Source organism: Papaver somniferum, chromosome 6, assembly GCF_003573695.1.
Source record: "Papaver somniferum cultivar HN1 chromosome 6, ASM357369v1, whole genome shotgun sequence".
Taxonomy (NCBI): domain Eukaryota; kingdom Viridiplantae; phylum Streptophyta; class Magnoliopsida; order Ranunculales; family Papaveraceae; genus Papaver; species Papaver somniferum.
In genome coordinates this window covers 68,299,897-68,322,861 of record NC_039363.1, presented here as the reverse complement: position 1 = coordinate 68,322,861, position 22,965 = coordinate 68,299,897, and the positions used below count along the sequence as shown (strand labels likewise).

Here is a 22,965-nt window from a genome sequence, read left to right as displayed (position 1 = left end):
TATGTAAAACCTGATTTAACCAAGCTAATATCTTTCAACCGTTAGATCAAAACTTAGCTTGTCACACACAAATGAAATGTATTTAATTTAGGTTTGAGTAACCGTACCTAAACTTGTACACTTGGTTGGTTCACAAATAGTTAACCAATGGTTAGCCATATGAGCACTTTCATATTAACCGTATTCATCTTCTTCACAACTAGTTCAAATGACTTCAAAAGAACTAGTTGAAGAGTTGTTCAATTGCTTGGGTCTTTATGAATAGACACAATTGAAGCAAAATCGGTCTGATTCACTTGAATCAATTCATGAACAATATAGCCACGGTTTGCAAAGATTGCATTCCTTATTGATTTATTTTTTAAGTTCATGAACTTCCGTTTTGAGAAATATAAACTGCTTGGGTACGCATACGGGTACGTGTACCATAGCTACCGGATTTGAGTTTACAAACTCAGCAGAAATTTTCGGTTTGAAAACTTCCGCTGGTACGCATACCCAACCTGTCTCCTTCACCAATACCGTATCCACACATATGCACACACTTGGTTTCCGGCACATGGATTTATACACTAATGTGCGAGCACACTATATATGCTTATATCCATAGTTGGTTACGTAATCTCAACCCTATATTTCAATCATTGAAATATTCTTCTATAATGTTATAACAGTCGTTATTCACAACTATTGTCATCAAAGCTATTTTCAAGATTGAAACGTCATCATGAATTTCGTCACGGGTTAAGATGAAAATTGTTTAAAACGAAAGCTTACCAACACATATTTCGAGAAAAAGATAGGCGAGTAAACTCGGCTCGAAATAGCAAATGTATGTATGAAAACTATCATACTTATACGACTTTGTCTCAAGAATAGGAGATAGAGAGGTAGAATTTTGAGTGATATACAAGTTCAAGTCTCCACATACCTTTTAGTCGGATGAAGTTCCACTGGTTTCTTGAGTAGTTCTTCGTCTTCGTAAGATGATCGCCGTGGAGTATGGAGCTCAACTACACTTAATTGTCCTAGTCCGATACTTAGCTATAAGTAGTCTAGAAATCAATACATATAGTTTTGACAACTAAACTTGACAAACATGCTTGAGATAACAACGCATGCGAGTTCGATTGAGCAATGCTCTAACACAAACTATCTGTGGTGGAAATATGCTATGATATCTTTTCTTCTATCACGAGACTTTAATACTTGGCTATTAGTCGTCGATGGTTATAGTCGCCCGAAAATAGAAGGTTCAGAAACTGAGTTTAAACGCTTAGTGGATTATTCAGGCGAAGAAAAGGATTTTGCAAAGCAGAATTCAGATGGTTTAAATGCTATTATACATGCTGTAAGCCGTGATCTACAACATCATGTATCCACATGCCAAACTTCACATGAATCTTGGAATGAACTTCAGATCGTATTCGAATGAAACACATCATAAAAGGAAGCTAGACTTCAAACTCTCATATATGATTAGTAAAACCTTCGAATGGATGACAATGATACTTTTGAAGAGTTTCATATTGAACTCTCTGAGATAGTAAATGCTTCTTTCTCTCTTGGAAATACTATTTCTGAAAATGGTATAATGTGCAAAATTCTCAGGTCATTGCCATCTAGATACGAATATAAGAAGCATGCAATCATAAAAGCAAATGATTTTTCAACTCTTTCACGAAGTACACTTGTTGGAAAGTTAAAGATCTTTGATCATGAATCACAATCTATTCAAGCTAAAGGAATCGCTTTTAAAGATAAAAAAATTCCAAAAGCTCCTATGGAGAAAAATAGATTGTCGGATGATTCTGATGAACTGATTGCAGAAGATTCTGATGATAATATTGATCAGTCATTATCATTAATCACTAGACAGCTTCGAGATCTCTTAAAGAAGAGAAATAAGATATTTATAAAAGATGTTCATCGATCTTCTCGACCCCATGATCGAGTTCCTTTCGAGAACAAAAAGGATCAAGAAGAAGATGATGAATATCAGCCTCAGTACTTCTAGTGTAAAGGTTTTGGTCATATGGATAAAGACTGTCCTAATCTTAGGAAATGCACCGAAAGCAAGGCATTAGTTGTAACTCTAGACGAGACCTCTGTTTAATATGACTTTGAAGAAGAGGAAACAACTAATATTGTACTGGTTGTCAACTTGATTCTGTCCTCCACTAGTGGTTTGACTATTTTAAAATTGGACATGTGTTCCGATGTTGAAAAATCATCTAATGGTAAAGGGAAAAATAAGAGAAAATATAAAACTGTCTGATGAACAAGAAGAGCTAAGAAGTGCATATGCCACTCCAACCAATCTCAAGAAACTTCGTTAATTCGAGGTAACAAGAGAAGATCTTTAAATCATACGATACTAGATCAAGAACACCCTGTTTGTTCTAAATCCCATGATGAGATAAAATATAATATTAATACCACCTAATCGGTATTAGAATTGCATTCTCACCCTGTGTGCCGATTGTGTGTGTGAGGAAGAAAAAATCAAGGAACATTATGTGTAGATTATGGGAATAAAATCTAGTAATTGAAAATATATTTTCAAGATTTTCGTATTTATAGAAATCCTATATTTTCGGTAGTATGAAAAATATAAAAGGGTCTTTCTCATTCTCTGGTCATTCCTTGTTCGAACCATGAGTCAGGATCCGATGTCTTCTCTTGCAAAGGTGCTTGATCTGAAAGATTTCTTTAAGAATAAATCTGCACCATCTCTTGATGCTAAGAAGCCTAAGAGAAATATCAAAGAGAGAGATTGTCTTAAGAATAAGGTAAGAGAGAATATGCTGAAGAAAGATCAGTGTGTGTTCAATCAAAGACAGAATTATATGTACTTGCAGAGTCCTTCACGAAAACATCTCAATTGCAAGAAATTATGGTCAAGCAACAAGGTTATCTTCTTGAAGAAATTCACAAGCTCAAGTCTGAAAGTAATAACCTGACTTCCTCTAGTGATATGAAGGATTAATTTGCTCTTGGTATAAGATTAGATTCTTATCAAAAAAATAGACATCAATGTTTGATTTTCCTCAATTATTGTATAAGGTTTATTTTTGAACAAAACATCATTATTAATGAATAAAATTATTTTTTTATAATTTTTTCTTGTGATATTTACCGATTACATAGCATGTGAATGAATGTTTATATTTTGTTATGTGTCTTCGGTTTATGGGATGTCTGATTTCGGTTTTCATAACCTTAATATTCGATCTCACATGATAAAACCCTTATGGTTTGTGTGCTTTTTTGATTTGCGGGATTAATTTCCATCCCATGTTGGTAGGATTTATCAAAGGATCATAAGGTGTTCCGACTGAAACTCATATGTGAAAAGTCACAATATGTTGAATCAATTTATGTTTACATGAGTTGTATTTAGCATAAACATATGTGTTTCGGGTTTTCAACTATTGCTATTGGCACGCATTAGTTAAAACTTTTTAACCTTTATCTGGTAAAGGTTGCTTTTGTTGTTGTTCTTTTGTTCTTACGAAAGGATGACAACATACTGGGGGAGATTTCTTACTTGAACTGGCGCTTGATGATATCTCTTTCTGGGGAGAAGAGGCTGCGGAATCTGAGGTAGCGAATTTGTTAGTTAATCGTTTTCTTGTTTAAAAAGCCTGTTTATATTACATATATTTTTCTTTTGCTTAAAAAAATCTCGGTACAATTGATATGTTCCATTATTGTGTATGGATGTATGTGTGCGTATGATTCAATTGTTTCCGGTTAAGAAAAACTGTGTCAATTTATTTGGGTTGTTGTTTAGTATCTTTTTTATTATTAGGTATCAAGTGTTTTTGCTTAACGAAATTCGGTGCAATTGCGGTGTTATAATGTCTATGTTTGTTTCAATTCCTTCCGGTTAAGAAAATAATTGTGCAAGTCAATTTATTTTGGTTTGTATGTATTGTTTATGGCTTAACGAAATACATGATCATTTGTTTAGTCCAAATTGATTCCGGAAAAGAGAAACTAAGTTAATACTGATCTTAGTTAGACTTATCAACATGGAGGATTCGGTTATTCAAGTCTAATTGAATGCATTGACAAGAAAAAATAGTCAACTAACCTAGTGTTTGTCTTGTCTAAAGACAAAGGTCTAAGTTATTGTCTGAATAATTAGAGCCTGATGAGAAAGATAAAGTTAATTCTGATCTTTATTTTTGTCTTATCGAAATAAGTGATTGTATGTTTGCAATCGGTTTAACATGGGAATTAATTTTCTTAGTCGATTTGTTAAACTATTAGGGAAAATTGCTTCCAGTAATTGTTTCCTTGATAACATATTAAAACTAAATTGCTTGTAGTTTCGGTTATAATATTGGTGTCTAAAGTGGTATGTGAAACCTTCGTGCTTAACTCTTATATACTGTTTAGAAGTCTTTTAGATTTATAAGATCCTTTCGGTTTGTCCTTTATTTGCTCGAACCTTTGTCATTTTGTGAAAAAAAGAGGGAGAAATATATGGAGTAAACAAGTGATTTTCAATCACTAATGAAAGGACAATTGTGCTTAAACGCTAAATCTAACGAAAGAGTAAAGCATTGAATAAGGGGGAAAAACATATCGTATTGTTGTGTAGTATTTTGACTACAAAAGGGGAATAACAAAGATGTTCGGATTGAATATCTACCTATCTTGCCTTTAGGGGGGGGTATAATCTTTGTTATTCAAATGTCAACAGCGGCACTTATTGATTGAATATATGCAGGTTATTGTGATGTTGAAACTTAGAATCAAGCGTATGTAAAATGAATTCTTGTAATTTATTTATCCATATGTAACAAGAGTTCTGTCACTAAAATTGACAAAGGGGGAGATTCTTAGACCATAGCTCGGTTGAACTCACCAAGTGTTGGTATGTCAAGTTTGGTTGTCATATATTAGTGACTCAAAACTCATCTAAAGTCGCTTGATTGTATACTAGAGTCAACTTCGTTTAGGTTAGACTAGAAAGTCTAGAAATGTTGAGACATACAAGTATTACTCCGAAAACCTGAAGAAACTGAAGAAGAAGCGAACTACAACGACAACATCATCCTTCCTCTTGAGGTTAGTAATATTGATTTGAACTGCTTTCATTCCTAAAGTATCTTTCAAGTCGTGCTATATTGAAAACATAACTGCGAAGCTATATATACTGTACATATTGTATGATACTCTGGTGATGACGTGGTCAGATTAATATGATCATAGTATTATGGAATTAGACTACGAAGTATAACACTTATATTTTGAACTTCGTAGATATGACATCGACATAATCTTGTATATATTGTTATGATTATGTGAATGGGTTATGGTGAAGATTTCATCCTAGGAAACAATGTTTACAGTTTTTTAAAGGAAGTACATTCATGAACTTGTTTTATGAATCGAAAGGGAAATCATTGTGCTTATTGGTACGGTTATTCGTAACTTTTTTATGTATCTTGGTATAACTAATCACAGTGCCTGACTTATGATTTGGTATGAATAGTTTTTATTAATTGGTGTAACCAATTCTAAGTAATCACCATGAGATGGTATGATCGATATTTGTAATTGGTGTGATCGATCCTAGTAATTGGTATGACCGAGCATAGAGTGTTGTATAATCGATCCTTGTAATTGGTGTAATCGATCCTAAGTAATTACCATGAGATGGTATGATCGATACTTGTAATTGGTGTGATCGATCCTAGTAATTGGTGTGGTCAATCATAGAGAGTTGTGTAATCGATCCTTGTAATTGGTGTAACCGGTCATGGTAATTGGTGTAACCGGTCCTGGTAATTGGTGTGGCCGATCACAACCAATACCATGAGTATATGGTAGCCGGTCCTGATAATTGATGTAACCGATCCTGGTAACTTGTGTGACCGATCACAAGTGTTTCCATATTAAGGTATAATCGATCCTTGTGATTGGTAGAACCGATTGAACCCATGTATGTGATTTGATATTTGATCAATCACATAGTGATCTTAGAATACAGGTGAATCAATTTTAAACTTGTTTGGAAGTGTGGTATAACTGATTCCAAGAATGTAAATACATGTAAATATGAATAAGGATTTACAGTGAAAAGATGTCAACATACTTTGAACACGTTCAGTAACTCGGTTCTGTGTGTGATTGATCACAAGAGATTTAAGTAGTGTTGTGCAGGTGTTTATTAAAGATTAAAGATGATTTGAAGACAACGAAGATTTCTTATTTGGTTCTCATATCTTTGGGTGTGCACAAACCTTGATCGGCTGGGATCCAACTAGAATTGGATTTATTCAATTGATAGTTGCACGAGATCGGCATTACTTTATACTTTCTTGTTGTAATTTATATCGATTGATTGCGAATATAAACTTGACTACCTTGGTAGTTATTGGATAGATTGATCTAACCATGCAAAGGAGTTTATTAGATTAAACGGAAGATCCTTTGCATATGACTTGAGATATATTTATCTTGAAAGAATCAAAAGAGTTTTTACCAAATAGATTTGTTATTCCTTTACTGTTTAGAATACGATCCAAAGAAATTGTTCTAGTGTGTGCACTCATTGAAGTCGGAAGCGTATGGATTCTGAGGAAACTAAGTAAACTAGGGGTAGTTGCTTGGTTTCAACTATAAGAAGTTGGTTTAGATTTTCTATAGCGGCTTAATTTTGAGAGTATTCAATTCTGTACTTGGTCCCGGGGTTTTTCTGCATTTGCAGTTTTCCTCGTTAACAAAATCTTGCTGTGTCTTTTACTTTTCTATTTCCGCAATTATAATTGTTTATTATAATTAAAAGTAAAATACACAAACGTTAACTCCGTACATACTTGATAGTGATCCTATAGAGTTTTGTTAAGTCCAAACTATTATCAAGTATCACACTTTAGTAGTCGTATTGTCTCGATCTCGTATCCATAGAAAATCACACAAAGTGTGAATACCGATTCGTTGCATTGTCTCGACTTTGTCCATAGACGATCACTTCGGTAAGAGGATTTATAAATGGATAAATAAATATTGTGGTGTATTTGGGTACCCTCATCTTTTCATCGTCCTTCCACCCATCTACAATATGAGAAGTGTAGATGGAATGATTAATTGTTTCTTATCATTCTTTGGAATATCTAGATTGCTAGAAATGTTAGTTTTCCAAGGAAAGCTCTAATTGTAGGTCCATAATCATGAAGGCGAAGCAGAATACAATAAAGTATTTGGCAGTCATTGGAAGTACCAGAGGCTTCGAGAAATCACAAAAAATGATGTTATCGACAATACAACGAGTAAATTCTAGTGGTAGGAACATAAAACTCATTGGTAGTGGTGTCCATGATGGTGCATGCAAGTATGGTGTGTGCTTTGGGGAGTTGAATAGATAATGATGGCTTTATTGCTGCTTTTGCGAAGGATGCCTACATCTGTAGGAGCAATGTAGTTGAAGTGCATAGGTATTGTTCGTGAAGGTATTCTGTTGGAAAAAGAAAATGTAATGCGGCTTATGGATATCAATCGTAACTCAATTAGCAGTTAATCTTGCAAAAAAAATAGCTAAACCTGCTTGGTACTTAATTGAGAGATTGTTAGAGCTTCGATCGTTTGAGCTCTATAGATGTTTGTGTATCAAGTTTTAAAAATTGTCAAGCTCTATAATCATCTTATAACTCATGGTTACGTATAAACTCACTCAAAATATATATGATCCATTCTATATTCATGCATAAAATTGTAAACTTCCGTTTCACAAATAAAGAGTAATAAAACAATAAAGAAAGGATAAAGCAGCCATGCTGTCACCCTTTGTGTTTAACAATAAATTTAGTTTTATTAACACATAGGAAAATAAATATATAAGCAAAAATAAAAATTAACCACACCAGAATGTGACGCGGATTGCTTACCGTTGCAAAATATAATTTAAATCCCGTTGCTAATAGCCTGGAAGAAAGCAAATGTTCGAGCTCAATGCTCATTTACATTTTTTATTTTGATACAACGAAATTTATTAATCAATTAAAAAGGTAAACTTTCATGTTTAACAACATAAGAGGCCTAACACAATTAGATGGATCAACAGACCATACACTTGTAAGTTTTTATTTTCTTGCTACTTCGGAGAGAACATCTACCACCTTATTTTCCAAAGTTTACATTGTTAGAAACTATTAGCAATATTTCTAATAAAATGATGAAATTGTCGGTTTAAATTGAATTAGCCTCTCGTAATAGCTTCTACTTTGATATTTGAATTTGTTTTAAAATTGGCCTCCTCAAGCTTTAACTGTTGCACCCACTTGACTGCTTCCCAGATAGCTAATCATTCCCCATGCTCAAGGCTTAGTGTTTCAGAAGAAAAAAAAAACACATTTAACTCCTTTTGGTGTACCTCCAAAATCGCGTAAAATTAGACCGATGCCAACATTTTTACTAATATCGCCATATGAACCATGTGATTCAAAGTAATAAAACCCTGGAAAGTGGAAACCATTTCACATAAAGTATGATATCGGTTGAAACCAGTCTGACAAAGGGAATATCTTTAACAAGCGCTTGCTCGTAAAGCATATTAGATATTCGTAACATCAGAGTTTTAGGATCTAGTCTGACATCTTGAAAAACCTTAGTACATCTCTCCTTCCAGATGGCACATCTCTTCTTCAACCGTGCTGGTACCTGATGGATTTGGGAAAACTACCAAGAAATAATAATCTGCATAATAGATTCGTAATGGTCAAATTGAATACCAAGAAGACCAGACCAAACCAAACCGTTCTTGAGAAGTTGCAGTGGAGAAAAACATGCGACGTTCTTTCATTGGTCGAAGCATTTTCGTTTACTACTCATATACGTGGACATATTCGTAACGCCCATTCTTGCAGGTTATCCCGACATCTCACAAGAGAATGGGATCCACACCAAACCCGTCATATAAATCCGCCGAGCCATTAGGTTTATGAGACTTTGTCTCTTGCGGGATAACCCGCGGGATTGGGCCGGCGGGATGTCTATCACTTATTAACTTCCCTATTCATAATCTCATATATTGTACATAGGGTCCAGTTTAGTTGGGAACCAACCAATAAGTAAAATCAATTGGGCCAATCCTGAATAGAAATGGTCAAATAGAACTATCCATTCTAGTAGAAACATTAGGAAATCTGTGCCTATTCACCGCTCCTTAATCTTCGACCTCTAAGGTCAAACTTCACGAATCAAAACCCTTTCTCTTTCGAACTTTCTTCCCTTTGCACGTTCTCTGTCCCTTTCTCATTTCCTCTCTCTAAAATAGAGATAGAGATTAGAGAGTAACTACTAAGCTTAATTATTTGATTTTCAATTTGGTAGTATTGCAACGACCAATCCCTGACTGTAACTTCCCAACTCCCACTCAAGCTGCCTGGTCCCACCACCTGACCACAAGATTCTCTCTGAAGTTCATTCCCCTCTTCTTCCCCACCAATTTTCTTTTCCTTTTTCTATTAATCCAATTGATCCTCACTCATCTCTCCCCCTCTTTTTCTAAAAAATAAATAAATATAACTCTCTTAATTTTCCCTATCTTAACAACTTCAGCGGCTAATTCTCATGGAGGGCTCCGATGGGGAAAACATGCAAGCTGAGGAACAACAAAATTCTTTTGTCTCTCAAGATCATCCAGAAGAGAGTGGTTGGACGTTTTACCTGGATGATGATGAATTTTTTCCGCGAAATAGCATAGAGAATAGAGTTCAGCCTTCCTCTTCTTCTTGTTACGATGATACACCTTCGATGATTTCTGATGCTGATTCTCTTGCCCCGTGGAAGTTCATGGATAGTACTACTTCTAAGAAATTGGGATTACTCAACCCGAAGAAGAATAAGAAGAAAATAAACAGTGGTACCAATGATCCTGATATGGAAGATACTGCTAGTTCTCCTGTTAATAGTCCCAAGGTTGTCATGGTAGTTACTTCATATTAATCTTCAATTATACTGTATTGTTATACACGCAACTTTATTTATTTTGTTTTGGTGAACAGGTTAGTAGTATGAAGCAGTATCATCGACAAACGAACTCACCGAGACAAAACCAAGATAATGATGATGATGATGATCATATTGATAATGAATATAGTACTTCTCAACAGGTAATTAAATGAAATTACGAATTGTGTCCTTTTATTTTCCCTCATTTTATTTTATTTGTGACTGAAAAAAGTTTAATTAATTCCGATACGCACCGGTTTACTCTTTTTTTGTTTCTTTTTTGTAGAGGAGGAAGGGAAGTATGTCTGGTGATCATCAACATTTTTCAGCACTACAATTACACGAAGATAGAAACAATCGAATGGATTTTGTTGAAATGAGATCATCACCAAATAATAATAGTAATCCTCGTCAGTTTACAGACCTCAAGGAAAAGGGTCTTTGCGTGGTTCCTCTCTCAATGTTTGTGAACTATCTTAAATGAAGCGCAAACATGTATACATATGTCCATCATAATCATGAATTTATGCATGCCTAGACTCTTTCATTCCCTTTTTACTTTGTATGTAAAGGTTTCAGTATATCCTGTAAATGACCACCATATTAATCATGTCATCTCGGTTATACTGCTGCTAGCTTAATTTTAATAACATTTCGGTTGTATCCGAAAATGGTCTTTGTAATTAGTTATTATCCAACCGTACTAATATGATTAGTGTAATATTATGTCATCTCGGTTATACTGCTAGCTAGCCTGTGTTCAATATATATGTAAATTGTAATGGATGGTATGTACCTGTTTACATTTAGGCTTAGCTGCAAGTCCAGTATGATGGAATTGTCAATTGTGTATTCAAAAGAATGTGTATTTACGAACTGCTTAATTTTATATATGTAACCACGTTGACTTGAAATATCCCACCGTTAGCCAGGAATCCAAACTTTCATAGTCGAGTTAGATAGATCACCATTTTGGCGCTGGTGTTGCTAATTGAGCGGTTGATAGTTTGCTCCCACGAGTTTTTGTGATATAGTCGAGGAGTATACAATAATTAGAAGAGAAGAAAAAGAATCCAACTTTGTAAAAATTAATTTGTAAAACAGAGCCAATGATGATAAAATGACGTACATCCCATTTCCATAAGATAGATTGTAGTTGAAGAAACTAATTAAGTTGGTTGGTGAACTAATCACACCGATCTTTGTTGTTTGTAATTTGATACTCCTAGGCTCCTAGTCTCCTACTAATTAACAAACAGATTATATCATTCACTTTTGTAATCATTATGCTACTCGCCACAATAAATAAATACCATAAGGTAAATAGACATTTTAAGAGCCTTTTAGGCTCTGCAAGCTTTTCGATTAATACTCCGATTAGCCAATTTGCACAGTGCATTGTTTGGAACAATTTATTTTTATAAATGTATTATTCAACTAACCGTAATGTGTATGTAGATTACTTAAATTTTGAATACATTCAATGAAACTATTTCTAAATGTACCGGCATATTTGGGGAATATTTGCTTGCGTATGAGAAGTTAAATCTGAATGAATCATGTTCTTTTGCACCCATAACCATATATATTACGTAATCGATTTAATTGAATTAATACAATGATTATCCCTTTAATAAGTAGTATAATCTATAAGTTGAATTAAAAATTAGAACAGGTAAATTAAGACTTGGTTTGGTTTGAAGCTAGAACCTAAGAATCGAAGACTCTCCATGTCCTATTATTAGACTTTGTATTACTCTGTAGTATAATGCATTTGGTATAGGAAATTAACTAAACCATATCGTCAAGTTTTTCTCGGCTAGGCTTCCTAGTCGGGTCTTTTCCTGAAACTTCACATCTTCTATTCTATTTTTCTACTTTTTTTCCTGGATATTTTCTTCAAATTTGTTAATGTGCTAATCAACCACAAAGATACCATATGGTAGGTAGAATCATCGTAATGTGGTCCTTACGCGAACCTGCAGCCCAAATGGTTGTATGGTTTGTGATGCTTGACATTTAAACGAAATAATTAATTAAGTTGTGTTGCATTATTCATATCATTGGTCTTATTCATATTATTAGTCTAAAGCTGAGGGAAAAGGAAGAAGGTGTTATAGGGGGCATTAGGCTTTGATAAAATCTTATACAACAAAGTCTTTAACCTGCCCAAAGAAAAAATCTGTATCCTTTAAGATGATCATTCAATTTTTAATTTACTTTTAGATTTTATATGATTACAGATAATTTTGTCAATACATTTATAGTGAAATCTAGCTAATGTTATGTTCAAGAACAGCATTTTTTTCGTCCTTCTCTTTCCGAACTGCAGGAATACTTTTGAAAGTTAATACTTATTTCGTTAGACCAATTTTGTTTTTGTCATTCAGTGTGCCTACCCCTATATAGATTAGATTGGCCTTTCAATTCATTGACATAAAAAACAAAAGTTAAAAAAGTAGTTAATACATGGCTACTACGAGGGAAGATCTACATATATTTTTATTCTCACATTTGGATGACAATTTTTTTATAAATTTAAACATCAGCAAATTTGAAGATAACTCATATTTTGGGGATACTTCTTCTTATAAGTCCTATATACCTATCAAAACCATAGCATTCTGAAGCACCAAACCTTACACAAATCTTCCTATTTTTTAGAGACGGAGGGAATATTTGTTTTCAAACCCTAACTTTCACAGTAATAAATGGTGGTGTTATAATCTCGAAATATGCTTCTTCCAACTAGGAAGAGGCATATTTATTCTTCGTAAGGTCAGTTTTATTTTTCATAATTATCTTCCAACTAGAGACATGTTAAGACACAAAGGAGTGGAGATAGAAATTGATTTATGTGTTTTTGTAACGTCGTTAGAGAAACAACGATCATATGTTTTTGCATTGTCCTTTTTCGTTTGAAATATGGAATTACTTCATCAAAGCTTTTCCGATATCGTGGCCAATTCTGAGATCTTTACTTGAACGTTTTGAGAGGTAGAGGAAAATCAATTTAGGAGATTATCCACTATGCAATTTGTTGGCGACTGTGGAAAGAAAGGAACGGTAGAGTCTTTGGGGCTAGAAAGAAGGAGGCGACTGAGATTATTGATTTAGTTAAAAAATTGGTAGTTGTTTGGTCTTGCGATTCCGATACTTTTAATTTGTTTCTCCTAATCTTATTTGGAGCAATTGGGAAACTTTTATGTCTATGTAATTCCCTTTACATCCCCTAAAGATTTTATTTTTTTCTCTTTAATATAACGTTTTCCTTCAAAAAAAAAAAAAATCTCCAAATATGCTCATATTTTTAAGAGAATAAATTCCTCAAAATATTAACTTCCCGTTGATGTTTTATTAAAAAAAAAGAAAAAGTTTCTAAAACGTGAGACAATGTAAGAACAAAAGTATAAGTAGATCCTCCAATATGAAATTACTTATTCTCATGATACTAGTTAAGTTTTAGCTTGTGTGTCGAAAGTGTAAATTTGTGTACCCGTAGAAACCGGATGTATATTTACATTACCTCATTGATCATTTCGTTTGACCAGTTTTCTTACCTCTCTTAAAACAGTAGTGAGTTTGAAATATAAAAAGTACTAAACGCTAGTTAAATTAATGACCAATGAGAGATGGAGGAATGTGCACCTCCTTTTTAGGGGGTGCAAAAATTAACACTTCATTTTTGCAAGGTTCCTAGTGTTAAAATCCTAATTAATATTGTGTGAAGCATTTCTGAATGGAAGTTTGGAATCGGTATTGATGTGCTTTTATTCACCAAAAATTTGCACATAACTAGTTTTTTAATTTAGCAAAATACATGGATTTGAATTAGCTAATATTAGTTGGCATTCTAGTATGTTTTCTCATATATTAGTCGGAAGTATATTTTAGGATTTTATTACAATGTTGTGTGTTAATAATATCGAAATATCATAACAGAAGGACAATAGAATAAACAAGTTTTATATATTGAACAAAACTACCGTTAGTTTTTAACCAAATAATTTAAAAAAAATAAAATAATAATAATTCAATTTAGTTTCCCACCAATGGTACTACTAAATGCTTGTTGATCCCAAAAAAAACGTCAAACAAAGACAATGCAAGATATTTCACCTAATTAGATTAGTCATATCTCTTAACAAGAATTGGCTTTCCACATGATCAATTAAGATGTGTGTTCAAGGGAGGAGTTTGCAACGATATAAGACTCCCTATTTACAGAAGTGTGACCAATGCTTGTTTGGAAACAAGATTTACAAATTTGAAATTCCTTAACATATGCAATAAATGTTTATTACTGAAATTAGCAAATATAATTGTATTTCAACTCATAAACCGATTACGATGACAAATAAGATTAACTAGCCCACATCCATGTACTTGACTAATATAATAACTAGAGATATGCAAACCTCTAGGATTTGGTAATCATATTTTTCGAAACCAGATATGATATTGATAATCAGTTTACAAGATCTTTGCCTGGAGTATCAAATCAAAATACTTGAACAATAAGATATTAGAGTTTAACATATGTTCAAATATTATGTAGACACTTATGAACATTCCCAGTCTAACTCATGTACAAGTCGATGCCTGTAGAAACCAGATGATAACAAACATATCTAAAATGTAAAAAAAGTCAGACATTGTCAGTATTGGTCCTCGGATCGATGCTGACCTGGGATCTGTCTTATACTTAGGATTGGTTGTGGGATCGATGCTGAGTCATCTTTTCGACTACGAAACAAATTTTTTCGAGTTTAATTACTTTCTTAAACTATGTTTTTGAAAGTTTTTTCAAACATACTTTCTGAAAAGACGAGGGTACCCAAATATACCTCAATCGAAAATGATTGTCTATGGATTGAGTCGAGACAATACAACAAATTGGTTCACACTTCGTATGATCGTCTATGGATACGAAATCGAGACAATACAATAACGAAGTATGTTTACTTGATAAAAGGTTCGGACTTAACCAACACACAATAGGATTGCTTATCAAGTAAATAGGAATTAACGTTTGTGTAATTTAATTTAAATTATAATAACAACAATTATAATTACGAAAAATAAAAGTAAATGACACAGCAAGATTTTGTTAACGAGGAATCCGCAAATGCAGAAAAAACCCCGGGTCCTTGTCCAGAATTGAATACTCTCAGGATTAAGCCGCTATACAAAATCAAACCAACTTCGTATAGTTGAGACCAAGCAACTAAACCTATAGTTCACCTAGTTCCGTTTATATTCCCACGCCTCCGACCTGTAATAAGTCACGTACTTGGAACAATTCCTTTTGTTCGTATTCCAAACAGTAAAGGAACAACAAATCTGTTCAGTATCAACTCTTCTCAACCAAGTGATATCAGTTCGACAAAGGCTCTTCTGTTTATCTCAATAAACTCCTTCATCGGGTTCTTAGATCTATCTTATTTATCAACTACCGAAGTAATTGTTAAGATTTTGCAATCAATACTTTTAATCACACAGAATTGTATTGATGCCGATCTACACAACTAATAAATCTAATCTACCACAAGGATAAACCGATTATAGTTTGATGCTCTTTTACCGAAACAAGTATTGTACACACCAAAGATTATGATTCCCAAATCAGAAATCTTCAAAGTCTTTTTTGTCTTCAAATCTTCTTAGATCTTCAATAAACACCTGCACACAATCAACTTGAATCTCTTGTGATCAATCAGGCACAGAACGGAGTCTGTTAACAATGGATTATCACAAGACGTCTTTAGATCTACAAACAGTCTAAAGATCCCCGTCGAAACTTCGATCTAGTTTGAGTGAATCTTATATCAGAAGAGAAGATTCTCAAGCATAAACAAACTAGGTGCAATCAAAGTTCAACCACCATTAGTCAATCAAATCAATCGAAAATAAAATATAAACCGCAATTATCTAGTTTCCCACCAACGGTACTAATAGAGCTTCTCAATCCCAAAGAAGACTTTAAACTGAGCGGTCGTTAGAGATTTCGCCTAATTAGGTTACTCTCCTCTCTGAATACGCGGCTTCACCAGTAGCAGCACAATTGAGATAGTTCTTGTTATACGAGGATTAGTTTGCTCGAAATGCAAACTTTCATATTTATAGACCAAGGAAGTTTGGACACCAAGGAATTTCCAAAACCGATAGTATTCTCAAGATATGCAATATATTCCAGATTCGGTTTCCATAATTCCTGGAAATGCTTTTTCCAAAATAATAACCGAAAATTTCTTGGAGAATCTCCAACTAGTAAATGCACATTACTAATTTTCATTTTCCTAAAATAAAATTAAAAACCTTAAATAAAAGATTCTAACTTTATTTTAATCGATCTGGGATTTTCTTCCTTTAGCTATTAAGGAATAACTTTGAACAATTAAAGATAAGTGTACTGCACATGTTCAAAGTATGTCGACATCCTTACTTTGTAAGTCCTCTTTCATACTTACAATCTTGGAACTGATTTTCCACACTTCCGAACAAGTTTAGAATTGGTTCAACACTTTCAAGAACTACATGATTGATCAAGAACACTCAATATCAAATCATGGGTTTAACGGTTCTACCAAAACAAGTTTCGGTTCTACCTCCATGTGAGTACTGTGCATAGTCACACTAGATTTCCAAAATTCGGTTGACTAGGTACTAGGATCGGTTCCCCACATATATATGGTATCTAACTTGTACTTGTTGCACATGTCCATAGGATCGGTTCCCCTTTGCCTAAAAACGTGTTGCACATGTCCATAGGATCGGTTCCCCTTTCTGCTAAAAACTTGATGCACCTCATACAAGGATCGATTACCCTTTGTGATAGGTTACACCTCTTACTAGGATCGGTTCCCCTTTACCCAGAGTCGGTCATACCAATAACACAAAATCGATCATACCATCTCAGGTGAGTACTTAAGATCGGTTTCACTTTGTAAAAGTCATACCAATACAAAAGTCAGGACTTTGTGAATAGTTTTACCATGAACATAAAAAAGTCATGAGCGGTTATACTAATCACACATATTTGTAGTTCAAAAGATATTCAATGAATAACAATACCAATAATTCCTGGCAATTTCTCTTTCGATTCACAAAAAAGTTCATGAATTTACTTCCTTAAAACAAATGTAAAAAATTGTTTCCTATGATGAAATCTTCACCTTATACCCATACATAATCACAATAGCATTCAAGCGATTATGTCGACATCTTATCTACAAAGTTAATGGTTAAGCAACAAACCTCGTATTGTATTCCTTAATACTATGTCTAACTAGAGTATAAACATTCATGCTTCGCAGTTTTGTTTTCAATATGCACGACTTGAAAGATACGTTTAGGGAATGAAATAGTTCAAGTCAAATACCACTAACCTCAAGTGGAAGGATGATATTGTAGTTGTAGCTCCTTACTTCTTCACTTCTTCAAGTCTTCGCAATACTTGTAATGTCTCATATCCTAATACTTTCAAGCTAACCTATACGAAGTTGACTCTAGTACATAATCAAGCGACTCTTAAATAAGTTTTGGCTCACTAAAATATGACAACCAAACTTGACATACCAACGCTTGGTGGGTTCGACCGAGCTATGCTCTAACAATCTCCCCCTTTGTCAATTTTAGTGACAAAACTCTTACATCATATGGATAAACAAATTACAAGAATTTATTACACATACGCTTGATTCTCAAATTCAACAGCACAATAACTTGTATGCATTCAATCCTTAAATGCCGCTGTTGACATTATAATAACAAAGCTAAGATTCCCCCTAAAGGTAAGATAGGTAGATTTTATCAATCCGCACGTCTTTGTTATTTCCTTTATAGTCCATATAACTAAAAGTATCATATGATATGCTACTCCCCCTTAGTCTATGCTTTACTCTTTTCGTTAGATACACGTTTAAGCACCATTCTCCTTTCCCTTAATGATACCAATCAATATAAATCAATACCAGTATCACTTGTTTACTCCATATATTTCTCTCCCTTTTTGTCACAAAATGACAAAGAAACGAAAAAATAAAGGACAACCCGGAAGGATCTTACAAATCTCAAAATAGACTTGCAAACCTATAAGAGTTAAGCACGAGGGTTCCACACACCATTTTTGATAACCAATATCAAAACCGAATCTACAAAGTAATTTGTTTTGATATGTTACCAAGGAAACAATTGCCCGAATCAATTTTCCCTAATAGTTTAGCAAACCAAAAATCAACTAAGCACCTTAGTTCCTTTGCTAAAACGATTGTACAAATACAATCGCTTGTTCGATAAGACCAAAATAAAGATAACTCTATTTTTCTCATCAGGTTCTAATTATCCATATAACTTAGACCTTTAACTTTTAAACAAGACAAGTACTACGTTAGTTAACTAGCATTTCTTGTTAAGGCATTCGATTAGACTTGAATAACCGAAACCTCAACTTGGATAAGTCTAACTAAGATCAGGAATTAACTTAGTTTCTCTTATCCGGAATCGAATTGGACTAAACAATTCATCCCGTAAACCTTTTATTTCGTTAATCCATAAACAATTCATACAAAACATATAAACTTGCATAATTATTCACCTCAACCAGAACCAATGGAAACAACATAGACATTAAAGCACCGCAATTACACCGAAATTTTGTAAGCCTAAACAATTGATACCACACAAAAAGCAAGGTAAAAATAGTTTTTCTTAACCGAAACCAATTGAATCACACACACATCCATATGAAAATAATGGAATAAAACATCAATTGTACCGAAATTTTGTTAAGCAAAAGCAATAAATATACGCAATAAAATCAGGTTGTTCTTAAACAGGAAAACAATTAACTAACAGTATTGTTACCTCAAATTTCGCATCCACTTCTCCAATATGTTTGCATCTTCTTCCAGGGAGAATTGATATCGAAATATCATTATGTTGTCATCCTTATGTAAAACAAAAGAATAACAACAACCAACCTTTACCAGAGAAAGGTTGAAAACCGGTTTTTAACTATTGCAAGCAAAAGTTGAAAACCGGTTTTTAACTATTGCAAGAAAAAGTTGAAAACCCTGAAACACATATGCTTTTATGCTAAACCAAAACCGATTCAACACTTTCTCACATATTGTTTCTGTCAGAACCCCTCTTGATACTTTGATAAAGCCTACCAACATGGGCTAGAACTTAATCCTGCTAAATCAAAAAATCACCCAAACCATAAGGGTTCACAACATTATGAGATCGAATATCAAGGTAATAAAACCGAAATCAAACATCCCATAAACATACATAGCAATAATCATAAAGCATCAAAGCTCAGGTTATGTAAATCAAAAACTATCACAAGAAAAATTATAAATCAAATAATTTTATTCATAATAGACTTAATACAATCATTGAAAGAAATCAAAAATTGATGTCTATTTTTCTGTTTTTTATCTCTAATTTCAGCTTTTTAGAGCATCCTTCAAAGTTGAAGCTGGATCAGAAGATTTTACCGGATTCCAATCATCTTCTATAATCACTAGTCTTGATTCAAGACTAACGACATTGTCATTGACTTCCTTAACTTCCTTTCGCAAATCCTTTTCCATGTTCCTTACTTCACATAAGATTAGATCTAATTTTAGTGAAAGATTCTTGCGAAGATTATCATTGAGAGAATAGATCTATTCATTAGGAACATCCTGTTGAAGTTCTGGAGATGAATTAGAATCGCCATCAGAAGACTCGAGACGAAGTTTCTTGTTAGGATACAATATAGACCAGACTTTTTCAGTTTTGCGAGAGTTTCAACTAGAGGTAGACATTCTGTCAAATCTCTACGAAAATGAAGTAAGAGGTCTTCCCTCTTATAAGTTCTAAAACTTTTTCTCAAAAATCTTTGAGAATGTTATTTCAATTAAATTCTTAACCGAAAAATCAATTTTTAGAAATATTCTTATACAAAATATTTACATTTATATCCTTACTGTATACTTTTAAGGACAACAAGTAAGGATCCATGATAACCAGTTAGGTTGTTACCCTTTTGGTTGTTGAATTTCTTCCCTTGAAGATTCCAACATTCTTACATGGTTGAGGAGACATTACATTTGAACTTTTAGGTTCAACTTTTAATCTTGATGTAAGATCATGATGTTCAAAGAACTTATTCTCCCTTTTTGAAGAAATCTTTGATCTACACTTAGATCTTGATTTTCCGGTTTTATACAGTTTCTCTCTCAATTTAGTATCAGGACATTGCCTTTGAAAATGCCCTTTTTGCTTGCACAAGAAGCAAACACCAGAATTGTTGCATTTTATGGATCTAGATTTCACGGATTTATTTAGCCTTACCTCCTTGTCTCTTGATACATTTATACAAGGTGATGATTTATTAAAGCAATTGAGTTTATCTCTCATATTCTGATTTTCTGCTTTTAACTTCCTTATCTCATCTTGACAACACTTAATATCGAGAATGAGTTTAGATACTTGTACCTTTTTGGAGCATTGAGTAACTTCGATTTTCTTCAATCGCTTGTTAAATTTTTCTTTATCATTTAGAAAACTCAGTTTGAGTTGATCAAACGATGATTTTAATTCAATGATGTCAGATTTAAGAAGGTGGGTTCTTTTATCTTTACATGGGAATATTTCTTTGAAAATCGAAGAAGTAAACTCTTCTTGAGTATCTAGAGTTGGAAGAACTTCAGAGTCATATACTTCTTCAATGGCTGCAACATGATCTATCTCATCAACTTGATCATTCTCATTAGGAAAATAATCAAGTGTGGCAGTGGAAGCATTTCTTTTCCACTGCGTGTCCTTAGTTGGACAGTTTGGAGAAATATAACCGAACTCTCTACACTTGTAGCATTGAGGAATAATATCATCATCATCCCAGGTGTATTCATGTTTATATGAAGGAACAGATTTTCCTTTTGACACAGGTGATTCTCTTTTTCGATGTCTCAACAGTTTCTTGAATCATTGAGTAATAAGAGATAAATGATAATCTGCTTCATCTTCAGCAGTTCGATCTTCCTGATCTTCAGAATCTTCCATGTATTGAGTCGGAACCCTTTTTATGGCTTTGTAGGCCAGATTTCCTTTTTGCTTAGACAAATTTTCTTTATCAAATATCTTCAGTTTTCCAACTAAGGAACTTCTAGATAGAGACAAAAGATCATTAGTTTTAATGATTGCATGCTTTTTAGAGTCGTATCTAGATGACAACGATCTGAGAATTTTGCATACTATATCCTTTTCAAAAATAGTCTTTCCAAGAGAGAAAGAGGCATTGATTATCTCAGAGAGTCTAATATGAAACTCTTCAAAAGTATCGTTGTCATCCATTCGAAGATTTTCCCCATTGGACATAAGAGTTTGAAGTCTAGCTTCTTTCTCTGATGTGTTTCCTTCGAATACAATCTGAAGATTATCCCAAGCTTCTTTCGAAGTTTGACAAGTTGATACATGATGTTGTAAATCATGACTAACATCATGTATAATAGCATTCAAACCATCTGAATTCTGCTTAGCAAAAGCTTTTTCTTCGTTGGAAAATTCCATTAAGCGTTCAAACTCAGTTTCCGAATTTTCTACCTTTGGATAATTATAACCATAGACGACTAATAGACATGTCTTAAAGTCTCATGATTAAAGAAAAGATCTCATAGAATATTTCCACCATAGATAGTTTGTTCCGTCAAATCTTGGCGGTACGTTAATTGAAGTTGATTCATGCGAACTAGAGTTCATTCTTATAGGTTGGATCGCACCAGATATTTTCGTGTTTGCCTGCTCTGATACCAATCGAAAAGACGAGGGTACCCAATATACCTCTGTTGATGGTGGTTTTTAGCTTAGGGTTAAAATCGTAAGACCTTAGTCAAATAGTGATGTCACACTTGAGTAATAATGTCGCTACTAGCACATTTATTGAACCGTTCAACATGTCTGTTTAAAATTACCGGGGTACCTTTTTTACGTATATGCCATGCTCCACGGCAGAGCCCTCGGTACTGAATGGCATCATCTCTACACATGCCAGCCACGCATGCTAGCCAAACGTGCCAATGGCATGCTATGCCAGCAACGTCCCCGCGCCAAAGGCATGCCAACCATGCCAGCCGCACCACGATGCCAATGACATATCATGCCAACCACATCTCCGCGCCAAGCCATTCCAACCATGCCAGCCGCACCACGGTGCCAATGGCATACCATGCCAACCACATCTCCACGCCAAGGAAGGCCAACCATGCCAGCCGCACCACTGTGCCAATGGAATACCATGCTAGCCACATCTCCGCGCCAAGGCATGCCAACCATGCCAGCCGCACCACGGTGCCAATGGCATACCATGACAACCACATCTCCATGCCAAGGCATGCCAACCATGCCAGCCGCACCATAGTACAAATGGCATACCATGCCATCCACATCTACGCGCCAAGGCATGCCAACCATGCCAGCCACATCTCCGCGCCAAGGCATGCCTACCATTCCAGCCACATCTCCGCGCCAAGGCATGCCAACCATGCCAGCCACATCTCCGCGCCAAGGCATGCCAACCAGCCGCACCACAGTACCAATGGCATACCATTCCAGCCACATCTCTGCGCCAAAGCCATGCCGGCCCTACCACATGCCGATGGCTTCCAAACGAAGGGTTGCAACAATCAACGGATACCCTTCCATCTGAGATGCAGATCTCAGCCGTCCAAGTTCGCCACATAACGCATGGAAACTTCCGGCCCAAGGACAAACATCACGGTTTTGCCAAAACCCTAATTTTCGTCGCGCCTAAAACATGCCAAAGCCATGCGTCCCTACCACCATGCCGCTGGCTGCCAAACGAAGGGTTGCAAAAATCAACGGCTACCCTTCCATCTGAGATGCAGATCTCAGCCGTCCAAGTTTGCCACCTAACGCATGGCAACTTCCGGCCCAAGGCCAAACATCACGGTTTATGCCAAAACCCTAATTTTGGCCACGCCTAAA

General features: G+C 34.6%; 1 protein-coding gene across 2 annotated transcripts; it reads left to right on the top strand.

The window, feature by feature from the left end:
• The first annotated feature begins 9,477 nt into the window (after positions 1 to 9,477).
• Positions 9,478 to 10,784, top strand: LOC113287878 (vascular-related unknown protein 1-like). Of its 2 annotated transcripts, none has more exons than XM_026536745.1 (3): positions 9,478 to 9,945; positions 10,023 to 10,130; positions 10,256 to 10,784. In XM_026536745.1, exons 1-3 carry the CDS (start codon positions 9,589 to 9,591, stop codon positions 10,451 to 10,453), a joined length of 663 nt encoding a protein of 220 aa, XP_026392530.1. In that variant the 5' UTR covers positions 9,478 to 9,588; the 3' UTR covers positions 10,454 to 10,784. The 2 variants fall into 2 exon arrangements, with proteins under 2 accessions (XP_026392530.1, XP_026392531.1); XM_026536746.1 differs by having other exon boundaries at positions 9,481 to 9,936.
• The last annotated feature ends 12,181 nt before the right edge of the window (positions 10,785 to 22,965 follow it).